Raw genomic sequence first — 25017 nt, 5'->3', positions numbered from 1 at the left:
GAACATACGCAGTCACGCATCATCATGTCAGACCCCCCCTCCCCCTCCACCACCTCCCTGTATCCACACACACACACACTGGGACATCACCTATCTATTTATGTAAAGATTGATAGATTAGATATAAGGATTTGTATTGGTTACTCTCTCTCTCTCTCTCTCTCTCTGGGTAGTGTAGTGGTTAGCACGCTCGGCTAACAACCGAGAGGGTCCGGGTTCAAATCCCGGAAAGCGGCGAAGCAACAGGGCAAGCCTCTTAATGTGTAGGGTCTGTTCACCTAGCAGTAAATAGGTACGGGAAGTAACTCGAGGGGTTGTGGCCTCGCTTTCCCGGTGTGTGGAGTGTGTTGTGGTCTCAGTCCTACCTGAAGATCGGTCTATGAGCTCTGAGCTCGCTCCGTAATAGGAAAGATTGGCTGGGTGACCAGCAGACGATCGTGGTGAATTACACACACACACACACACACACACACACACACACACTCAAGACATAATGATACAAATACATAAAATGGTCTAGTTTATTAAAAAAAAAAAAAAAACGTTTGAATTACATACAAATTGTGGAATGTTGCTCACTTTACTTGTAGTAAAAAGTGTCAACTCTTTAGTAATAATAATAATAATAATAATGATAATAATAATAAAATCTGGTAATTATTACATCCACAGTGGTAATCCATTTTTGTACAGTTTTTTTCCATGTAACTTTTATAGAAAAAAATAATAATGATAATACGAAAGATCTTCCATATACATCTGGTGTGCACTGATTAACTATCACCAAGTTAGCGGCTGAAACTAAAGAGGTACTACAGTTTTCAGATCAATTCTTGCCCGACACCAGCAAAGCAACTCAGCGCCTCACTCTTGCCACCACCACCACCAAAAGGGGCGGGTTTTGAAATGCTTTGTTCTCTCATCATAACTATCTTTAGAGGCCACATATGCTTAATCATGCGTGTTGTGGAGTCATTTTTCCTAAATCTTGTTACTATCACTAAAATCCTTAATATATTCTTTAAAACCCCAATTACTTCAACTAAGTAGTCTATTACACATTCAATTTTGCTAAACTATTCAACACAATCATGAAAACACCTTTAAAAAATCTCAGTCTTCTATCAAATGAACAAAAAAACATGTTTGAAAATCCCAATAAAAGATAGATTCTTTGTTTAACTATTACCAAGATCTAGAAAACAGCCTTAAAATCCCACATCCACTTCCGTCATGTTACTGGTATAGATTCCTTGTACTATTAACTCAAATCCATAAAACATCCTTGAAAATCCCCAATGATTATTGCTAGGGCCTCTTAAAAGCAGAATTAAGATGGAAGACAAACATTTCAATATTGAGACCCTTGGTTGAGGTGATGCACTGTGGGAATTAAGTACTGTGTAATATGTGTGAAGCTTGTGACTTGTGACTGTACTCACAAACACTTTGCAGTCTCACCACAATGATTTTCCAAAGCCACAGAGATGATTAACCAGGTTTTCAAGACAGTTTCTCTTTTAATAAATTAAAATTCTTGCCAATCCAACACCAGAACCATAAATATACCCTTAAAAAACATGAGTATCTTCAACTAAAGCCTTTGGAAAGCAGTGATGGTGAGAGAGCAAATGTTTCAGAATACAGGCCTTGGTGGGAAGCAGGACATGGTAAGAGAGAGAAGGGTATTATAAACCACCATAACTTGTTCCTGGGTCATATTATCAAAACATTGCACTTTGTCTAAGGCTAAGTAAATAAAAATGATAATCAGTCCATTACAAAATTAAACATATACTTAATGAAGACCACTAATGAATGGGGAAGTGTGGCCAAGTTATTGATGGTGTGGTGTGGCCAGCTTAGAGTGGTCCAGTGTGGCCACTTCTGAGAGGGTGTGGGTAAGTTACTGGGGTTCAAGAGGTTAGGCTAGGTCATGAGGATTCAAGTGTAGGAAGAAGCTCTGAGATCTGTCAGCACTGCTAAACACACCTTCCTTCACAAGGCAATGCCAGCCTGAACACACACACACCTCTCCTCGCCTCACCACAAACAACACCATGCTTGTAATGCCAGCCACCACAATGTTCTCTCCTCCTCCTCCTCCTCCTCTTAGCCACCTGACACATGAGGTGCAGCACACAGAGAGTGAGGTGTGGACAAGACATGCTGCCTTCCCCAAGTACAGGTGCAGTACCTCATGCACAAGATACACTTTACAATGAACAGTAAAATCAACAACTGTTTTCTTCCTTGTACTTAGTGTTGGATACTTGAACACTGTGGATCTTTACAACTAAATCATAGTAAAGAAATGTTGTGTGACAATTCCATAGGAATCTCATATATTACTCCTTATCACTAGTGTCTATGAGACACATTTTGGACAAAGTCAACTCCTGAGCCTCCGGACAACTGCCTCGGGTGAGACAGAGAAGCACAGTTATTGCTACACACTCATTCACTCACATGACAAACACCATAAGTTAACAATTGGCTTTACAATACAATCCCACTTTACCAAACTCAAAGTGTCACCATTCAGTACACTACAAAGATCAAAATGGGTGAAATACAAGCTAAAAAAATTACACCCACATCTGTGTTGAGACTGTCAGTCTCTGCCCAGGCTTGTTGCTCCACCTCTGGTTCACCTGACCACTCCACTCTACTCCTCCCTCACAGCTGCACCACTCAGCCCTCACACCTTAGACTGAGACAAGCTTGTCTTGATTACTGCTGAGACTAGTCACTTCATTCCTCTTCACAGCTGCACCACTCAGCCCTCACACCTTAAACTGAGACAAGTTTGTCTTAATTACCGCTGAGACTAGTCACACCAATCCTCCCTCACAGCTGCACCACTCACTCCCTCACTCAGCCCTCACACCTCACACTGAGCCAAGTTTGTCTCCAAAAGGCATTCGGTGAAATGGGATTGTACTGTACTGGTAAAGTCTAAGATTTTGTGGTTGAGCTACAAGTATTTCTACATCAACAATGAACTCTGCTGCAGTGAAGCTGTACTGTGATATACATACACCATATGTATACTTCCCAAAGGTGTGGTGGTGAGGTGACAGCAGGCCAAAAATACCACACTTTGTTAGCACCCAGGGAGAGAGACACCACCTTGGGGAGGAAGTACAGCGCCACTGGTGGTGACAAGACAAGCACACTAAGAACCCACACAATGGAAACACTTCTCCATCTGATGCTTTCCACTTTTTGATTATCTTAGTGCAGTCCACATTGAACGCCATCACTCCCAGCCTGTCTTGTCCTGCTGCGTGATGCTGCGTTGTTCAAGGCTTCAACACAACATTCAGGCTCTGAGAACCATTACTTTCCTTCACTTGCTTTCTTTGAGCTCATTAAATTGTCACTTCTTTCTTTGCAGTTTCATTTCACCACAAGTGGATTTCATTAATTCATGACAAGTTGATACAAATATGTTTCATTACTCACATAAACAACTTGCTCATGTTTCTCAGCGATATCTTTTCTGAATCAACTGTTCATTAATACACTTTCCTTTGTTGGACTAAAAAATTCACTTCTAGGTTTTGCCTTAAAGAAAATAAATAAAAATAAATAAATAAATAAATAAATAAATAAAAATAATAATAATAAAAAGACTCAAGCATTATGAAAAAAATGTTAACTTGAAAATAATTACTATTGACTTCTAGGGATTCACTTCAAACATTTTCCCTCTCATTCAAAATAAATAAATAAAAAAGATAATGCAATAATAATAAATAATATAAAAATCACCCCATTAAAAAGACCTCCAAAAAATTACAATTGTTTCCTGAAGTATAGTATAATTAAACACACACACACACACACACACACACACACACACACACACTTACGGGAACTATTTTTTGCACTACTGCTATCACCGTGTCCTTGTGTTGTCACCGGGTTTGTGCTGAGTGTGTGACTGTACGGGTGAAAGTGTTGTGTGCTGTGTGCTGTGGTGAGTGTGTGGGTGTTGTGCAATGATGGCTCAGTGCAGCTCTGTGTCATGAAGCCAATAATCTTAAGAGTAACACAGCTGCCCATACAGACTCAGCCCTCAAGACAGACTCATCAGTTATGCATTATTCTCTCTGCTGGAAACTGTGATGTGTATGTGGTGTGTGTGTGTGTGTGTGTGTCTAGGAATCACTCTCTCATGGGCTTGTACTTTGAAATGCATTGTTTTCTCACCACGACTGTCTTCAAATGTTCTGCAAATAAGTAATCAGGTTCTCAAAGGTGTTTTTGTCTGAACGGTGATGCAGAACCCTTCTTACATTCACTCTCATTATGAAAATATTCTTGAAAACTTTGACAACTTCCATCAGAGACTCTTAGTGAAACCTTTGCTAGTTTTATTAACTATTGCTGGAATCATAAAAAACACCCTTGAAAACATCCCAGCTGGAGACTGTTGCATCTTTCATAACTTTGTCAAACTATCATTGGAGCCAAAACACCCTTGAAAACCTTATTGGAGACTGTTGCATTTTTCATAACTGTCAAATTATCACCAGAATCACAAAAACATCCATGGAAATCTCACTTGAGACTATTACATCTTTTCTTTGTCAAACGACCACTGAAGTCATGAAAACACCCTTAAAAACTCTAGTAGCTTCCAGCGGAGCTTCTTGGAAACAGTCGCGGTTGAATCACTAACAAAACATTCTAGACTGTGGATCTATTGGCCGGCTGGAAAAGTAAGATCCTCAGAGCACTGAACGGTATTAGAGAGCCTCAATTATAACGCTTTGACACTCAAGTTCTGTCTGACTCGCTCTCCAGGACATGACAGTACAATCTGATAACAAAGCGAGGAAACGTAAACACTACCGTCACATCTCTACAACAAATGAATACAGTTCCCTGCTCAATAACACAATTGCTTTTTTTACCAGCTGTTTCTACCATGAGAGAGAGAGAGAGAGAGAGAGAGAGAGAGAGAGAGAGAGAGAGAGAGAGAGAGAGAGAGAGAGAGAGAGAGAGAGAGTGCTAAATGATTTTCTGTCTTATTATACACAACTCTTAAGGAAAACAACCATCCTTTACTCAGCTGTTGGTTTGTAGTATCAAAACACATTGCAACACTCATTTCTCCAAGCCAGTGCGTTGTGGTGATTGGTGAGCGCTGACACCAGCAAGACCGCAGCCATGCCAAGTCAGTAACTCTGTAAGTACTGGGAGTTTCTGAGTCCTGGCTGGAGAGAAGGGGAGGCAATGCAACCTTCACTAAAACACTTCACACTTCACAGGGTTGTACAGATTTGTCACCTTCCACTCGACAGTCTTTCTCTGTCCTGCGTGATTTGAAGATACATAAACTGAGATGGCTTCCTGCACAGTCAGAAATGTTAATAACCACAGAGGACGTCCAAAAACCTGTGGATGGTGACATTTTGCTTGCCTGAGAGAGAGACTGAGAGACAGACAGAGAATCCAAGACGCGAGAATTGAATTATCCAGCACAGTTCCCAATAGACGCCTTTGACAATAAAGACTGGCAGGTCACCTGAGTGAAACCAGCGCGGGAGAAGAGACGGCTCAGGGACAGAACACACTGCGCCACAGGGCAAGACTGTCCGTCGAGGGTCACTGCTCCTGGGTGCATTCCACACTGCCCAGGCTGGAGTGGGAGTTGATCTGGATGCCTTGCGTGGGTAGGATGATGGAACCAGGAGTCACGTAGTCACCAATCATCAGCGCACTGTTCACCGGGAAGTTACTGCTGCCTATGCCAACGCCGCTGCTGCCGGCAACCTGCTATGGGAGAGACAAGGTGTGGGACTATCCACTCACTCAAGCCAGGAGGGACAAACTGTGTGATCATACACACTTAGGTAGGATCTGTGGTACTGTACTTCCTCCCATGGCCTCACTCCTCAAGACTCTACTTCCTCTCACTCCTATTCTGTCCACCTTTCTAATGCAAGCGATAACCAGTAAACTGAATCTTTCACCCTTTTCACTGGTAAACTCTGAACTCCTTCCCTGATTCTGTATTATTCTGCCTCTGACTTGAACTCTTTCATGATAATGAGTTAAATTCTGTAAATTCACCAAAAATGCTGAGTTGAGAAGAATATGGTGGAAGGAAAGAATAAATACATTAATTTCTGATCCTCACAAAGTTGTTTCTGATAAGCTACGTTATCTTATCTAAGACAGCAAACAGTAATGAAGACATATGAAAGAAAAAAGTTTATTGATAGGAAAAGTTGGATTACAAAGAAGTTCAAGAGAAGAAATGAGAATAAAGTGAGATACACTATCTAATCTCAAGTGACACACGACAGGAGAGAAGACATATGAAAGAAACAGTTTACTGATATGAAAAGTTAGGTAATGAAGGAGAGATAGAGAGAAAAAAGAAAAACAAACAGAAAAGGAAGAAGTGTACTGTCCAAAGTAAGTTACATATGACAGTGGAGAAGACACAAGAAAGATAGAAACAGTATATCAATAAGTTGGCTTACAAAGGAATGAAGACGAGAAGCAAAAGAAGGTACACTGTTTAAAGTTACATAAGACTGTAGGGAGGATACATGATAAGTTGGATTACAAAAGAGAAGGGAAGAGAGAGAGGAGAGGAGGTAGCTGAGGTGAAATAAGGAAATACAGGCAAGCTTTCCTCCTCTACAGCCACCTCCAAACACTGTATTGGCTCAAAATCACAAATTCTACTCTTTTACCATAGTTTTTCTTGTGGATACTGATAAAGATTCTACAAATTACCATTGGTGCTGTGAATGGTTGAGTGACAGTGAAGGGCGAGCCACATAAGCACTGACCTGTCGGATGGACTGTGAGGTGCTGGCGAAGTTCCCTGGAGAGGAGACTGGAAGACTCACAGTTCTTGACACCGCACTTTGAAATGGCAGATTGAGTGAGCCAAGGTTGCTGGTTCCTAAAGCCAAAGTATTTTGACCTGAAATACTAAGTCCATTGAAACAGTCCATTTGTACGGTACTACTGGTTACTAAATGTTACTATGGTACTTTACTTTGACCTAAAACTTTCAATTTGTATGCCATCAATCAGTAAATGTTACTTAGCTATCTCTCCCCAAGACTAACTAATACTGAACTATTTGTGCAGCACTGGCTATCAAATGTCACTAGGGTGCCTCTGCCTGACCTCACCTAACCTAACTGACACTCAATATAGTATGCCATCAGTTATTTCGTTATTCAGTACCTCAAATAAACCTTATACTTGACCATTTGTAAGTCACAGTAATGTTACTTGGGTACTTCAGTCTGACCAATTGTAAGGCACTGAGTAATAAATGTTTCTTCAGTACCTTACCTTAACCTTACTTGATCTAACCAGCATTTGATGTTACTCAGGTACTTTCACTTGACCACATTTAACCTGAATAACACTCAATTTGCGTACCACCAGCTAACCTAACCTAACCTTTCAAAGCATTCACTCATCTCCACACACACCATTCCTCCTCATACTCACACAATGCAACACTTTAGCTTCTTATGAAGAGCCTCTGTCTTAAATTCCTCTCACGCACTCACCATTCACTCCATTTACTCTCTTCTATCTATCTACACCAGGTCAGCAATCACTCATGAGGCACTCCAGATAAAGCACCACACACACACACACACACTCTCATTCTTAGCTCTCTGGTGGAAAGGAAAAATCTCATGAACCACCCCACTACACAGAGCTTAGGTATTGCTTAGCTGGCTACACACACCCACAGCAAAGCCTGACAACACACACTGGACTCACTACCTACATTTGGCTTACATGATCAATGAGTTCTATGACACTCCATGCATGATGAATCTTTGGTTTGTTCTGAAAAGCTTTGGTCTCTGTTTTTCTCACCAGGGCTGCTATCAAAGGCCACAGAGGAAGTTAGGTTCTTCAGTCAGAAATCTACATATATCAAACTTCCACTGGAATCATAAAACACTTACAAATCACAATAGAGTGACAGTGGAGAATTCTTGATAAACTAACTCTACAATCATATAGAAAAACTCTTGCAAACCCTGGTAATTTCCAACTTTCACTACTGTAGAACCCAATGAAAGGTAGTAGTGGAGACAAGGTGCCAAAATGTCTCAGAACATAACTAGATATGAAGTGATGGTGATAGTAGTAGTAGTAGTAGTAGTAGTAGTAGTAGTAGTAGTAGTAGTAGTAGTAGTAGTAGTAGTAGTAGTAGTGGTAGTAGTAGTTGTAGTAGTTGCAGTAGCTGTAGTAGCAGTAGTAGCAGTAATAGTGGTAGTGGTAATGGTGATGGTGATGGTGAACCTTTCCCGTACACAAGAGGGAGAGGAAAATGCAAGTGTGGTGCTCTAAATTTTTATTCTCTACTGTCACTACACAACAGGGCTCACTTTTCAGTCTGAGGGAAGGCCTTGCACACACTCAGAACTCTGCTGCTCTGAGGCAAGCCCAGCTCATTTTCATTATCCTAAGAGGCCTTCTAATAAAAAGAGTGTGCATTTCAAAGTGGAATAAAGCCACGCCTAGATCAAAAAGTTATCTCTTGGATAATAATAATAAAAAAAAAAAGGGCTGATTAGAAAAATGGTTAAAAAAGGATGAAATAGAGGCTGTTGATGAGGCATAACATCTCAATGTGAGATAACATCACCTCACAAAGCTGTAGAACAATACTGAACTAACATGATCACGCTGATGACAAAAAAAAAAAAATAAATAAATAAATAAATAAATAAATAAAAAAAAATAAATAAATAAAATAAAAATAAAAATAAAAAAGTTAACTAACTCAGCTGCAAAACCATAAGGCTGAGGACGAGTTGCCAGTGACCCAGAGATTGAGATTAAAACAGAGAGAGAGAGAGAGAGAGAGAGAGAGAGAGAGAGAGAGAGAGAGAGAGAGAGAGAGAGAGAGAGAGAGAGAGAGAGAGAGAGAGAGAGAGAGAGAGAGAGAGAGAGAGAGAGAGAGAGAGAGAGATGCAGGTCCTCTTTCATTAACGTTACTGAGAATCTGGTATTCATTCAGTTCGTTATGGTTTTGCAGACTTTAAGATTGCTTCTGCTTTCGGAGGATTAACGCCAAGTCCCGCATGAGTCTGAAAGAAAGAGAGAGAGAGGGTGGCTGTGATCTCTTTAATAGTGGCTGCCTGTTGTGAGTCACATGTAGTAAAGCAAGTAAGAGCACCAACCTTGCTGAGTTTTCATAACACATGACAGGATAATCTTACTCGGCCTCCCCCAAAAAACATCAATTCTCTCTTTGATTCCAGGCTGCAGAAAAGTGCATGTTTTGTCTCCCACTTAGAAAAATACTCTATGAAAGCTTTACTCTGCCTCCCCATAACACACTTCCCTCCTGCATCAATTATCTATCAACAGTGCACAGCTTGTCTCCTGTTACTCTACACGGTCTGGTCTATGAAAGGAGGGCAAGAGAAATGTGGTGCTGAGACGTCACGTGAAGAACTGTCCAATGTTTCACAGCTTGCTCTTTGTAAATTGAAGCATAACAGAATTCAGGTAACTCGGCTTGATCTGACATTATCTCAATACTGCAGTTGTCTCATCGCTCAGTTGAGGAAGATGTAGATGTTTCAACTTTTTTCCCTCAAATACCCAGGAAACAATTAAAATGTCTTTGGAATCAGCACTTCCACATTCCTCTCACTACTCCACCATTGTGATTGTTTAGTCAATGGGCAGTCAACAACTCACTAGATATAAGTTTACATTAGAGAAGTTGCTGGTCCCTTCAACAATACTGAGGTACAAGACAAACTTAACTTCACTGACAAAAAAAAAAAAATACATGGCAGAGAAACAAACTTAGCCACAACTTGACCACTTAATCCAGGGGTTCTCAACCCTTTCCTTTCCTTGTTAAGACCTCCCTGAGTTACAAGACCATCTACCTGAAACTCTAGTAATCTGACAATGAACAGAATGTTAATCTAGTGACTGACACTAACTCAATATGCAGTGGTATACAGCAAAAGATATTATTAGATCAGTCATCTAAGTATCCCTGGAAATCTTCTTGCAAACACCTTGGGGTTCAAGAACCCCAGGTTGAGAACCCCTGACTTAATCCAAGGTGGGGACAACAATATTATGCAAATGGACGAGATAAAAGGTATATAAAAATTAGATTTGTATTAAAAAATTCAGGTGCAGTAAGACAGGTGGAATTATTTTCATCTCTGCTTGAACAATGAGTAAACCAAAGTAGTGAGTGTGAACACGTATAAGACACAGCAACACCTCAATATACCAGACTACCTTAAGTCTTGGTCGGTGCAATGAAAGCTATACTCTGACCAAATCAACGTCCACAATACCAGAACAACACACCTCATGACACTTTAAGGTTAAAAATACAAAGTTAAACCACCAACAAGTCCAGATAACTTGTATATAGAAATTGTAATAAACAAGAATATTGCTTTGGTTCTTCAGTCATATAAGGAGTTCCAATACACATTCTAGTCCACGTTAGCTTAGCATGTCACTGAGTTTGATCGAAGGACAGTTGCAATAAAGAACAATTTTACTTTTGTACTGGAGTCATAAGAGAAAATTCCAATACACATTTCACTTTGCTGAGTCATAATAAAATAAAAATCAAACACACAAGTCCACCATATTGAGGTTTCACTGCAGCAAGTTAACATGAAGTAGCTTCTCGTCACACTGAACTGAGCACAGAGTAACAACACAACCAGCATTCCAGTAAAGGAGTAATGCAGGAAAGCACCAGAAATGAGCCTTGTCACAGAGGGCAGTGCTTAGGTTAGGTTAGCTCAGTCCAGGCACACTGGTAGAAGGATTAGAAGCTTGTTAGGCTGAGAAATTAAGTATCTTGGCCTTACAAGACTTAAAACTGTAACCAGGTACTCATTATTTACCGCGACATCCTTCATAAATAGTCCCCCCTAAAAAAAAAGATAATCCCAAATATGATCAGTTGTAAAGTATTGCTACACTCACTGGAATGTTTAGCCTCTTTCCTCTATCTCAAGTCCTCTGGTCCATTGAGAATCTATTAAGCCTTGTTAGACAGATCACAGGACACAAGACTGAAGGGAAACAAGGGAACATGGAAGTGCGTGCAAAAGACTAATCTGTGTGATCTCGCCAAAGCTGTTGTTAGTAGCCGTGTGCATCAAGCTGTGTCAAGCCTCACTATAATACAGAACAAGGCTTTCCCTACAGCTGTCTCCCCTCTCATCCCCTCCACACACACACACACACACACACACACACACACACACACACACACACTAGTAGTAACACACCAGTTGATATGAAGATAGGAACCCCACGTGTCATATTTCCCATAAGTCACAACCACGTAATACAGACCAAGACTGGAACTGGGTCTGGCAAAGGTGAAAGAATAAAGAGCAGGAGAAAACTACTGGTTACCATTATGAACAGAATTGTGAGGATCTGAACATTATGAAAAGTTACTTAACAGGTTAGCCAGTGTTTACTTTCCCCACAACTCATGACCAGGAAATGCCAACCAGTTCACATTTAACTTGGTCAGGCAAAGAAGAAAGAAAAACGAAGCACAGAAGAGAAATCGTTGCTATTATGAACGTAATTCGACAGGATCTGTGTTTTGAACAATTTCACGGTTAACTTCCCCTTTCCCACAAATCACAACTATGCACAGTAATGCAGACCAAAGCAGACTGAAAACTGGTCCACCACTAATGAAAGAAAAGTGAAGGGGAGAAAAAGAAATTACTATGAAATGAATGAAATTTGAGAATCTGCATGTAAGTAAAAACCACTTCATCTCTACAACACATTCCACATCCTCACGTGGAATCAATGCACAAGTAGATGAAGTGGATGAACTATGTGCCACACTATCAGAACAGCAAATCTATCATGCGGTCTACCAACACTGCAAGCCACACCAACCAACACAGTCATGCCACAGTGATGACAAGGAAGTTTTGCAATACACCAAAATAAATAGAGAGAGATATCAAGGCTATAGAGGTAGAGTATAACCGGTGTGTGTGTGTGTGTTGCATTTGTCTGGCTGCCTTTTCTGTGACTGCTGACCTGATATGTAAACAGAAAGACAGTAAGCTGAACAAACCCAATGCATTCTCTCTCTCTCTCTCTCTTTACCTCTGTAAAATGCCACAGACGAGCAAGTTGTGACAGTAACAGTAAGGAAGTTTTACAATGTAGAAAAATAAAGACAGTAAAGAAGAGAAGATAATAAGCTATGTGGAATGGAAGCAATGTGTTTTGTCTGTGTTAATGCTCAATGCTTTGTGTTCTTGAAGTGTTCCCTCATAAGGACTATTTTTCAAAACCTCTATAGATTATCTGGCAGATTCTCACAATAAACCTTTTTTCTCCTATAAAAATACGGAAAAATTCTTACTTAACTGCAGCTCATTACAACATCCCTCACATATCACTAACTCATTAACTAACACAAATAACTAACCCATTAAAAACACACCTAACTACACCCCATTAAAAGTTCCCTTAGGCATCACAGTAACCCACAGCACTACCACAGCCCATTATTGCCCATGTCACTGAAATATTCATAGATAATCATCCTGAAGAGCGTAAGACAGGAGACCTATAGAAGGATGCAAATATGAAGGTACTTTAGGGGGAAGGGAAACAGTGTAGTCCCTCAGTCCCCACCCACCAAGCTAAACCATCCCTGTTGACACACCCCCTGCTTTGTATTCACTTCCATAGATACACCATTTGTACTGTCCTAGTCTTTAATGCATTCACACTACATAGTCTTCTTTTCCTCGCACAAATACTTCAAGGATACTTTAAATACTTCACAATCAACGTATGAGATACTGAAGGCCTGCCCTATCTAAAGATCTTCATATTTACACCGCCTCTAATAAAACTCTTAAAACTAGTAGTAGTACACAACTTCTATAAAACCTTGTAAAAATAGTGTTTCTGTCTAAAACCTTGAGTATACAGAGCAGCATACAAGACAGTAGTGAAAAGGAGGAGGAGGAGGAGGAGGAGGAGGAGGAGGAGGAGGAGGAGGAGGAGGAGGAGGGAGGAGGAGGAGGAGGAGGAGGAGGAGGAGGAGGAGGAGGAGGAGGAAATTGTTAGCCACCAGTGAGACAAAAGAAGGATGCATCAGTCTCAATCTCCTCCTGTTAACACACTTGCACACCAACACAATTACAGACACACTTCACGCACCACTGCCCTGACTACTGTCTCATTTCCTCACTTCGTCTTCAACACTCCAGCCAAGAAATAAGAGCTAAAAACTATCACATCTTATTTCTGTCCTTTATGTAAGAGCAAGTGTAGTCAAGGGCAACAAAAAGGCTACTAAAAAAGGTCCACTAGTTACCAGTCTCCTTAGTTTACCCAAAAGGATTACCACAATTTGACAGCCATAAAACCTCCATTAGTCCTTGAGAAACTCTGGTGTCACATTTATAAAGGTAATTACAATCGATGCCTTACGACACAAAAGATAAATTTACAAGTTGTGAGTGAACGAAGAGACAAAACAAACAATTTCCTGGAGTATTATGGTGTACTGTGATGTTTGATGCATAAGCTGTGTGTGTGAATGAAGACAAACGAACAATTCTTTGGTCTATGGTAATATTTTGTGCTGTTTATCGCATGAATCTTTGTGAATGAATAGACAAAACAAACAACTTCTTGATGGCATTTTGTACTTTTGCTCTATAAATTGTGTGACTGTGTGAATGAAAACCCCCAAAGAAACAACTCCATGGACTATGATGGTATTTTGTGCTGTTTGTGCTGACAGGAAAGTGCAACAGAAAGAGCTTAGAAAATGCAGGAACAGTCAGCGAGAGGACCAGCGCAGTGCAGCAGAGCGACAGACTGACAGACCGACAGGCTGTCACTGACTGGACGCAAGGTTAAGATGAGGAGGCTGAGGAAGGGTTCAGACACTCAGGATGAAATGAATTTTGAGTTACCCAGACTGATGAGGGAGGTGCCTTGGTCTAGAGCCACTTCACCGAGACCGTTCACCGTTATGCCGTTCACCATGTTCACTGCTGCAAGGAGAGAACGTTATGGCTGGAGGAATTGGCACTGTGTTATATCAACAGCTGAACAATGGATAGTGAAGATGTAACACTAACACTAGGAACACACTTTGCCTGGCTGCCTTCATGTAACACTCAACAACACTCTAGTAACACCTTAATAAACTGTTTGGATGAAGGTGCAACTGATTAATGCATTGTTTACCTCCTACACCTGACAATCTTCAAATAACACTAACATTCATAACACACCTTGCTTGATATGAAATAATTAACTGACTGAATGAACACAAAACCAATACTAACACACTCTGCTTAGCTCCTGCACCTGATCATCTTTAAATAACACTAAATAACACATTCATAACATACCTCACTTGACATGAAAATATATAACTGAACAAACCTAACACTAACAGATAACACTTGTCTCATGAACACAAGATAACAGATCAAATACAACACTAACCCTAACACACCTTGCCTGATCCAACACTGCAGGACTAACAAAATGGAGGTAACACTTACACATTCCACATACACCTTGCCTGGCCCAACACTGCAAGACTAAAGAAATGAAGTAACAATAGCACATCCCCACACACACCTTACCTGGCCCAACACTGCAAGACTAAAGAAATGAAAGTATCACAAGTACATCCCACACACTCCTTGACAACTCCCAACACTGCAAGACTAAAGAAATGAAGGTAACACAAGCACATCCCACACACACCTTGCCTGGCCCAACACTGAAAGACTAAAGAAATCAAGGTAACACAAGCACATCCCACACACACCTTGCCTAGCCCAACACTGCAAAAACTGACAAAATGATGATAACACCTGCACATCCCACACACACCTAGCCTGGCCCAACATGGCAAGACTAAAGAAATGAAAGTAACACTACCACATCCCACACACACCTTGCTTGGCACCCTGGGCATCAACAGTGCCCCAGTAAGACTCAGATGGGGACACTGTGTTGTTGCCCGGGGGAGGCTGTGGTGCTATACCGGTGTAGCGAAAGTAAGGATTCTTGAGATCCAGGCAGTTGGTGGCGACGGTAGTGGTCCCCTCGATCCTCACCTCTAAGTTAACATTGTACGATTGTCTGGAGAAAGAGAAGACGTTTTTTTTTACATGTCGATCAAGGTTACCCGGAAAAATGGTGTAGTTAGTCAGAAAGGTATATTATTTTTCATGCTCATGCTCTAAGTTAATATTGTATGATTGCTTAGTGGGAATAAGGAGATTTTTTTTATATGTATATATATATCATGGTTCTCCAAAAAAACACCTGTAATTTGATGATTGTTTATTGAAATGTTTTGTTGATTGTTTATTGAAATGTTTTGTTGATGAGGAAATATCTTCAACTATTTTTTCATACACTTACCTTTACTTTGATGTCACTCACACTGCTTGTTAATACACCTACTACTATTACCATATTATCACCAGCATTACCTCATGTAGTTAACACCATATGACTAACCAGAAGAGAAAAGGAGAAATAGTCAATACTTTAACATCCACCCTTACATTAACAACTCCTATGCTGCTTACTACTAAACTATGTGCTATTATTACCATTACTACCATGACCTCACCTCCTGTTGGCCACCAGTTCCACCACTCCAGTCACAAGCTGCCCCTCCTTCACAAAGATCGGCTTCCCCAGCAGACAGCGCACCTGTTACAAGGGGAGGTGTGATGTGCTTGCCACCTACAAGCATAACTGTGGGGTATTACAAGACTACAAGGCACTGATGTGGTCTGGATGGGGGAAAATTAATGGTTTCAATGTATTTTCCTCTTAGTCCCAGTAAGATGAGATCAAATGAGAAATATGGGAATGGAGAAGAGAAATATATCTTTTATTCAGGGGAGTTGGCTAATGGATATCTGTGTGTCTATTTCTTGACTTCCAGAATGAGTAAAGGATGGCTGGCTGTTACACTGACCTGGTACCAGTGGGTGAGGGGCTCGGTCGGGGCGGTGGAGAGCCACACAGTCTGAGATGAGCCGAGGAACGCCACGTCAAACCAGAAAGCAAGTCCGTGCATCGTACACGACTTGAGAATGTGGAACTCCAACGGAATCACTGTGGAGGGTGGAGAAAAATGTACAATGAGCAGTGTATATTAGCAAGCCCTTTTTCATACATATTTTCTACAATTGTACAAGCTAAAAAAGATGACACAGTAATATTGACCCTCTCCCAAATTATGCAAGTTATTTTCATACCCAAATGACACAAAGTTATTTCTTATATAGCTAAGTTTGTAGTAACTGTAGTAGACACTGTAGTAAAGTTAATTCTAACCTAAATCATGCAATTCTTTTTTTTTCATGTCCAAATGATGCAAGTTTTTTTCTTGCCAAAATAATGTAAGTCTTTTTTTATGTATCTATGCTGCAGTAATTATAAAAGGATACCACAATACAGTTGAACCTCAAATAAATAACACAAGCCTTTTTTCATATATAAGAGCTTGTTTTCTGTGTTTTGAAAGGAAATCAACGCATAAATCTTTCACCCTTTTACTTGTAATAGTTCTAAAAGACACCACAGTACGGTTGACCCTCACCCAGATGATACAAGTCCTTTTTCTTATGCAAATGACACAAGCCTTTTTTTTTTTTATCTATCTAAACTTGTAATAGTTATAAAAGAATCCCACAGTACAGCTGACCCTCACTAAAATGACACAAGGCCTTTTCTTTAACCCAATAGTATAAGTCCTTTTTCTTACCCAAATGACACAAACCCATTTGTTTTTCTTTACTTATCTACGCTTACAATAATAATAATACGAACAGCATAGCACACTTGAGCCTCACTTAAATGACACAAGTCCTTCTCTTTAACCCAAGTAATGCAAGTTCTTTTTCTTACCCAAATGATACAAGCCCCCTTTTTTGTTTTCCTTTTTTTTTTCTTTTTTCATATCTAAGCTTGCAATAATGACAACACAAGTAGTACAGAACACTTGAGCCTCACCGAGATGATGCAAGTCTTTTCCCTTAACCCAAATAATGCAAGTTCTTTAACCTAAATGACATAAACCTTTTTTTTTTTTACATATCTCAGCTTGCAATAATAAAAACACAAACACCACATTACCTTGAGTCTCACCCAGATAACACAAGTCCTTTTCTTTAACCCAAATAATACAAGTTACTATTATTTTTTCTTCCAGCCAAACGACACAAGCCCTTTCTTTCTTTCTTTCTTCCCCCCCCCCTTTTTTTTTTTATTTAAGCTTACAATAATGACAACACAAACCCACACTACACTTGAGCCTCACCGAGATGATGCAAATCCTTCTCCTCTGCCGTCATGAAGTCCAGGGAGTATCTGATGGACTTTGCCAGACAGATGCCGATGTCGAAGGTGTCCACGATGGGCTGGCGGAGGTACTCGTTGAGGGCCTGTTCCGCAGCTGGCACAGGTCAACGCCATGGAAACAGTTCTGATACCTGCAACACCACCACCACCATCACAACCTCATTATCATTAGAACCACCATCACCATTACCATCACAATCTGTCATCATCAATACAACTGCCATTACCTTTCATCAAAACACATCACCATTACCATCACCATCACAAGTTCTCATCATTACAACCATCATCATCTATCATCAAAAACATCACCATTATCATTACCATCACCATCACTTTCAATAACACCAACACTAATACCATTACAACCACCATCATTTCCCATTAAAAAACACCATTACCATCACCATCACAACCTCTCAATGACATTAACACCATCACCATTACAACCTTTCACCAAAACCATTACCACCATTAGTCATGTCTACACCATCACCACCATTCCTCTCCCTCATCACCATTATCATTACCAGCAATCTTTTATCAATGCCATCACCACTACCACTCCCATCATAGATACATCAATCCCCAGCCCCCTAGAGATGAGACCCAGCCCTTCCTCACCATTTGGCCTCATTGGGCTGCTACTAACAAGGCCCACAAAGACCCAATCCAGTCCAGTAGTGTTCAGGGGATAAGCCTTGGGTTCGGTACCAACTGGTTTTGTTTTTATGTGTTATATGTTCTGCTGTTTTAATCTTTCACCTTTAATTTTACTGCCTCAAGCTGCTAACAAGGCCTACAAAACCCAGCTCTCCTTCACACAAATTAGTCTAGTTGAGTTGCTTCTAAAACCCTACAAAATAATCCGAGCCTTTCTCACCCATTAGACTTGCTGGGTTGCTAATAAGACCTATAGAAGACTCAGCCCTCCCTAACAAGTTTGAGCTGCTAATAAGGTCCCTAGATCCAGCCATCCCTCACAAGCCTAATTGAGCTGCTACTAACAAGGCCCAACAGAAGAATCCCAGCCTTCATCCCTACCAGAAGTTAGCCTAGTTGAGCTGCTAACAAGACCTACACAAGAGACGCAGCCCTCCCTCATAAGCCTAATTAAGCTCCTCCAAACAATTTCTACACACAAGAGCCAGCCTTCCCTCACCAGTTTGACTTGTTAAGCTGGCAATAAGATCCCTACAAGACCCAGCTCTCCCTCACAAATTAGTCTAGTTGAGCTGCTATGCCCTAAAAAATCCCAGCTGTCCCTCACAAGCCTAGTTAAGCTGCTAGTAACAAGCCTATACACGAGACCCAGCCTTCCTTACCAGTTAGACTTACTGAGCTGATAATAAGATCCATACACAGCTCTCCCTCATAAATTAGCCTAGGTGAGCTGCTAAGCCTTAAAAGACCCCAGCCCTCCCTCACAAGCCTAGTTGAACTGCCACTAACAAGCCCTACAGACAAATCCCAGCCCAGCCTCACCAGAAGTTAGCCTTGTTGAGCTGTTCATAGTAGAGCGCCTCGTCGTTGAAGGGCGCCACATGCAGGTCGCCGCGGGAGGGGAACATACGACCATTAGGGTTGAGCCACTTCTTAGCGTGCAGGTAAGTCTCCAGCATCCTCTCGTTGTACAGCATGTATCCCATCGGCTCCGAGATGATCATGTCCACCATATCAGGCAGCTCAATCTCCTCTATCTTGCCGGCTATCACTTGAATGGTGTCCTGCAGGTTGTTGGCGCGCACCAGCATCTACAAAACAGTTGGAGGGTTAGGTTGATAGTATTAACTTGCTGACTTCATCGATCTATCAGGTTTTTTATTTATTTATTTTTAATGTAAGAGGAAATCCAGCTAAGGGCAAGATTGAGATCAGGGTATAAACTTCTCAAATTCATCCAAACATCAGGATTTTTATTTACCGATTTATTTTTTATGTACGAGGGGAAAATCTGCCCAGAAAAAAATAAAAACAAAATAAACAACAATTGAAAAAAAGGTCTAGAAACGTGTCTAGCCATCTCTCTCCAGCAAACAACACTACAAGTCTAACCAACCTTCTCTCACCACTATCCTTGCACCATCCAGCCATTCTTTTGCATACATCATCACCACACTATACATCTTTCCTGCAGCTATTTTTCACAATGAGTAATCCTTCTCTCATCCACACACCACACCAACACACCAAGACTCAGCCAGCTTCACCTCAGTGCTGGGCCATTCTTTTGCATATATTACCTTCACCACACTATCAATCATCCATCCTTCCTGTCTCTAATACTCTTTGGATACAAGTCATCCTTTCATCCATACACCAAGATATTAACCATTACTATTTAAATTTAACTTTTTCTATAGTGTCATTTATTTATTTATTTATTTTTTTTTTTCTATTTTTCTTTTTTGTCATCGGTGGCCTTGTGAAGTGTAACATGAGACAGCTTGAGTATCCTTTCCTACATACACCAACACACCATAACACCACCCACTACTATTTAGTATTTAACTTTTTCCTATAAAATCAATTTCAGAAGTTTTGGTTTTTACGCATTTTTAGTCACCAGTGTCCTCGTTGTGAAGTGTAACATGACACAGCTTGAATATCCTTTCCTACATACACCAACACTCTGCCAGACTCACTTCACATTCTTTTTGCATATATCACCTTCATCAAATAATTAATCATTCCTGCATTTAAAATCTCTCACAATCATCCTCTCATCCACAAACCCAAACACCAAGACACGGCCAGCCTCACCTCACAGTGCTGGGCCATGGACGAAGCCTCTACAGCATACACCTTGCGAGCACCGGCCTGGGCAGCAAAGAAGGACAGAATGCCAGACCCTGCGCCCACGTCCAGCACTATCTTGTCCCGGAAGTCACTCATGTTGGACAGGATGGCACGCTGGTATGTGCCTGTCCTGATGTAGTCCTGGGATGTGGTAAGATTAGGTTAGGTCAGGTTTGGCTTGGACTGGGGTGAGTTGGATCAAATTAGGTTATGTTTTGGTTAGCTTCAATTGTTTTTGGGGGTTAGGTTAGGTTCAATTTGGGATAGCTTTGGTTGCCTTTAGTTTGGTCAAAAGTTATGAATTTGAATAAACATTTGAATCTTACAGAGATACACTAGCTGAACAGACATCCAGGTTGTATTTAAAGTAAATTCCTGCATCTTACCTGCATCATGTTTTGCTGCTGTGACAGGTAACTGTAGAACTGTGAAGGGAGAAACACACACACATTAGATACGCAGTAAAGAAATCTGAATAAACTAATCAATTAATTTTCTAAGCACAAAAATAATGATACCAAGAAATATATCAAACAAAACTATTACTTCAAAGGACAAAATAAAATAGACTTCAAACATATAAATACGTACTAATTTACAAGCTGAAAAATGTTAAACAAAACAACATAAATTTCTACCTATCTACATACCAGGCCACACACACACACACACACACACACACACACACACACACACACACACACACACACACACACACCCCACAGCGAGGTCCCACAGCATACAGTTTACCGTTCCTCCCTGCCCGTCCCCCAATCCTGACACCACACTGCAGTACCTGGAAGTATTGTGTGGCGCTGGAGTCGTCTGTTCTCTCGTTGAACACAGACACCTCCTTGCCTTGCCTCATCTTCAGGATAACTGTGTGGAACCTTCTCGAGTCTGCAACATGTGAGAGGTGACTGACAGACTGACTTTTTATGTAAGGGAAAAGTTAGCTAAAGGCAACATAAAACAGAAAAAAAAGGGCCCACTAAGTTGCTAGTCCCCTAGCACATCTGAGAGTTAGAAGAATAAATGTCTTGAAACCTCCCTCTTAAATGAAGTCAAGCCATAAGAAGTTGGCTGACTGATTAAATGGTGTGATTGAATGACTGACTGAGTGGATAGGTGAACGACTAACTGAATGAATGACTGGGTGACTTAAATGATGAATTGGCTTGCATGATGACTGATGGACTGACTATTTAGCCAGTGTGATTGAATGATTGACTGAGAGGATGAATAACTCCCTGTCTGACTGGGCGACTGAGTGAATGTCTGAATAATGAAGCTGTTGAGTGACTGATGGACTGATGGACTGACCAGCTTTAAAAAAACTTGACAATACATACTCAAATCAATCATATGAAAATACAAATGATAAATATCAACAGTAGAAGTAGTAGTAGTAGTAATAGTAGTAGTTGAAGATATATAAAAACAAATATGTATCAGTAAAAAATGAAGACAAATAAAAAAAAGGAACATTAAAAGATGAGACATGAGAAAAAAAAATTGTTGTAGTAGCAAAAAATATAAATAGAAAAGAAAAAAAAAAGAAAGAAAAAGGAAAAGAAAAAAAAAACAGAACAATAAAAAGAACAATGGCAATAACAGCAGCACCACCAGCAGTAGTAATAGTAGCAGTAACTGCAAGGAAAAATAAAGAAAACAACAAAGAAAAAAGAATAATGATAGTAGTAGTAGTAGTAGTAGTAGCAGTAGAGAAAAAAAAATAGAAACAAACAAAAGGAAAATGGCAATAACAGTAGCAGTAGCAGCGGTAGTGGTAGTGGTAGTAGTAGTAGTAGTAGTAGTAGTAGTAGTAGTAGTAGTAGTAGTAATAGCACCAGCAGCAGCAGCAGGACCGTCAACTCACCAGCTTCCGAGGCAAAGGTGAAGAGCAGGTCCTCGTGATTTGAGGCGAAGATGTATGACTTTGTGCCAAGGCGACAACATTCTGACTTGGACTCGATGGGAATCTCCAACATACACATACCACCTGAGAAAACACGGGGCAACAGAGTGCTATAAACTTATGTGAGGCAGCGGTCAAGTATATAAACACAGAAAAACTGAAATAACGCCCTTTTTAGTTTCATTTTTCATCTTATTTTTTTCGCCCCTCTTCATACATAAAGACACTCAGACACACACACACCTTCTTTAATACATACAAAATAAAGTGAAGGAAATGAGAGGAAAGCGTGGATAACATTTTCTTTCTTTTTTTATGTAGTTATGAGGGAAAATATGGCCGAAAGAGAGAGAGAGAGAGAGAGAGAGAGAGAGAGAGAGAGAGAGAGAGAGAGAGAGAGAGAGAGAGAGAGAGAGAGAGAGAAAAAAAAATAAATAAAAAGACCCCTTTGATGCCAGTTCCAGAGCAAGTCCGAGAGTTAGCCAAAAGAATAGGATAAGTGTCTTGAAACCTCTCTTCTTCTTACATAAACTCTCTGTATCTCCACTGCATGGCTCAATTTCTCTTGGCAACCTACAAGTAACAAAGGAGGATCACGGCTGCTTCTTTCTCCCCCTGACTAAAAGATCCTGAAATGGCGAGTTCTTTATGTCTTGTTAGTTTAGTTAGATGAGCATTTCAGTAACTATAAAATCGGGGTTGCCTTTCTTTTTTTTTTTCATTTTTATCTGTTTTGTTGTATTAGCATTTACACAACTACGAATTCTGGTCTGTCTCTCTCTCTCTCTCTCTCTTTTTTTTTCATTTTTATCTGTCTATATTGTTTATTAATTTTGTTTTGTTGCATTAGCAATTACACAACTATAAATTCTGGTCTATCTCTCTTTTTTCCCATTTTTTCTATCTATTTTGTTTTTGTTTTGTTGTATTAGTATTCGAGTAACTATAAAATCTGGCCTCTCTCTCTCTTTTTTCCATTTTTATGTCTATTTTGTTAATTATTTTTTCTTAGTTTTGTTGTATTTGCATTGAAATAACTTTAAAAAATCTGGTCTTTCTTTTTTTTTCCATTTATATCGATCTATTTTTGTAAATTATGTTGGATAAACATTTAAATAACTAAAACAAAATCTGGTGTCTCTTTTTTTTCCCATTTCATCTATCTACTATTTTATTTATTTTATTAGTTTTGTTGGATGAGTCTTAAATAACTACAGCAAAATCTGGTCTCTCTTTTTTCCTCCATTTCATCTATCTACTATTTTATTTATTTTGTTGGATAAACCTTTAAATAATTACAACAAAAACTAGTCTGTCTCTTTTTTTCCTATTTTTTCTTTCTATTTGTCTAAGTTAATTTTGTTAGGTAACCATTTGAACCACTATGAAAAAATGGCAAAAACTTGACATAACAACCTCAATAACATGCAATACAAAGCAATACAGAGAGACTTTTTAAAGACATTCTTTCATTCATAAACTCAGCTAATAATTTTCTCTTTTCTTCTTTATAGTCAACCATCATTTTCTTCACTTTTCTTATTTATCTTTATTTATATTTCAACAATCATACTAACACTGCCAATATGAAGAAAAATAGCTGCTTTAATAGTTTATATTCAGAACAATACACGGTGAATAGCGCCTGTTTGGTGTTAGGGATGATAAAGAAAAGATTGACAGATGAATAGATACATAAATAGATCTCTTTCTCTTTCCTAAACTCACCTATTGCCACTTTCATTAATTGTCTCTATAATGTGCCTTTCGTTCTCTCTCTCTCTCTCATACATACATACAAACGTTCACTCATACATGCATACTGAAATATTTAAACACTTACTAATCTATACACTTATTTTCTCTTTCTTTTTCATTCTCACACACACACGCACACTGGTTTCCTCCCCCACCTCCCCCTCACACACACACACACACACACACACACAGTCTCCCTCCCTCTCACACACTCCCACTGTCTCACACACCCGCTCTCCCACGCACCCACACCCCCTCACACACCCACACACTCCCTCTCCCTCTCCCAGACACACTCTCCCCGCCCAACGCCCGGAAACATAAAGAAAGAAAAAAATCGGCTTGTCTAAAAATCGCCAAGTGAGAATTCCAAACAAACAAACAAAGGTCCGTCCACTCCCTCTCCCTCGCTCTCCCTCTCACTCTCACCTTGTCTAACTTTGCAGGAGAGTCCATGGGGGTCATATTCCAGCTTTAGGGTGACCGGATCAGGATATTTCAGCGTCCTAGAGCCGTCCTCGTGCAAAATATTCACTGTCACTTTCTCGAACGGCCGACCTGACGCCATTTTGTGCCTCGAGTGGCGCTGGTGGTGGCGGTGGCGCTTGTGGTGGTATTGTTGTTGTCCATCACTCTTTCCAACGGGGATTTTTCCTATTATTTCATTGCTTATTATTCATCTATTTGGTTTGTATTTTTTGGTGTGATTAATTATGAGGTTTTGTTTTATATGGTCTCAAATTGGTGTTAATTTTTTTTCTTTTTTTTTCTGTTGTTGGGATGTCTTTTCCTTTATTTATTTATACATTTTTTTTCTGCTGCTTTTCTACATTGGTATTTTCTTCTCCTGGCCTTGGTTTGATTTCATCAGATGTTGCTTTACTAATTTGTTTTTTGTTTGTTCATTCATTTATTCATTAGTTTATATTATTTTTGGGTAATTACCTACCTAGCCTATTTCCTTCTATATCTCCTCTCTCTTTCTCTCTTTCACACCCTTTCTGAGAGAGAGAGAGAGAGAGAGAGAGAGAGAGAGAGAGAGAGAGAGAGAGAGAGAGAGAAACTCAAGGGGGTGGACAATGCATAATTTAAAACATCCATAATTTCATAATCTTCATTCAAAA

General features: G+C 40.0%; 1 protein-coding gene and 1 non-coding gene across 2 annotated transcripts; one reads left to right on the top strand and one right to left on the bottom strand.

Annotated features, from left to right (window-relative positions):
* The first annotated feature begins 167 nt into the window (after nt 1-167).
* Nucleotides 168-245, top strand: Trnav-aac. The gene has a single exon. It is a non-coding gene; the product is annotated as a tRNA-Val (tRNA).
* Nucleotides 246-507: 262 nt separating this feature from the next.
* LOC123512715 (probable histone-arginine methyltransferase CARMER) lies at nt 508-24493 on the bottom strand. Its single transcript, XM_045269267.1, is given in 14 exon segments — nt 508-5790; nt 6819-6955; nt 13989-14069; nt 14990-15177; nt 15677-15759; nt 16031-16170; nt 17378-17503; nt 17506-17549; nt 18904-19172; nt 20182-20358; nt 20604-20642; nt 21014-21117; nt 22097-22219; nt 24323-24493. Coding segments are annotated over 14 exon segments (1821 nt in total). The 5' UTR covers nt 24462-24493; the 3' UTR covers nt 508-5619.
* Nucleotides 24494-25017: the final 524 nt, after the last annotated feature.

This window comes from Portunus trituberculatus, chromosome 34 (assembly GCF_017591435.1).
Source record: "Portunus trituberculatus isolate SZX2019 chromosome 34, ASM1759143v1, whole genome shotgun sequence".
In the NCBI taxonomy this organism is placed as follows: Eukaryota; Metazoa; Arthropoda; class Malacostraca; order Decapoda; family Portunidae; genus Portunus; species Portunus trituberculatus.
The sequence above is the reverse complement of the archived record's forward strand: the minus strand, read 5'-3'. Positions and strand labels throughout refer to the sequence as shown.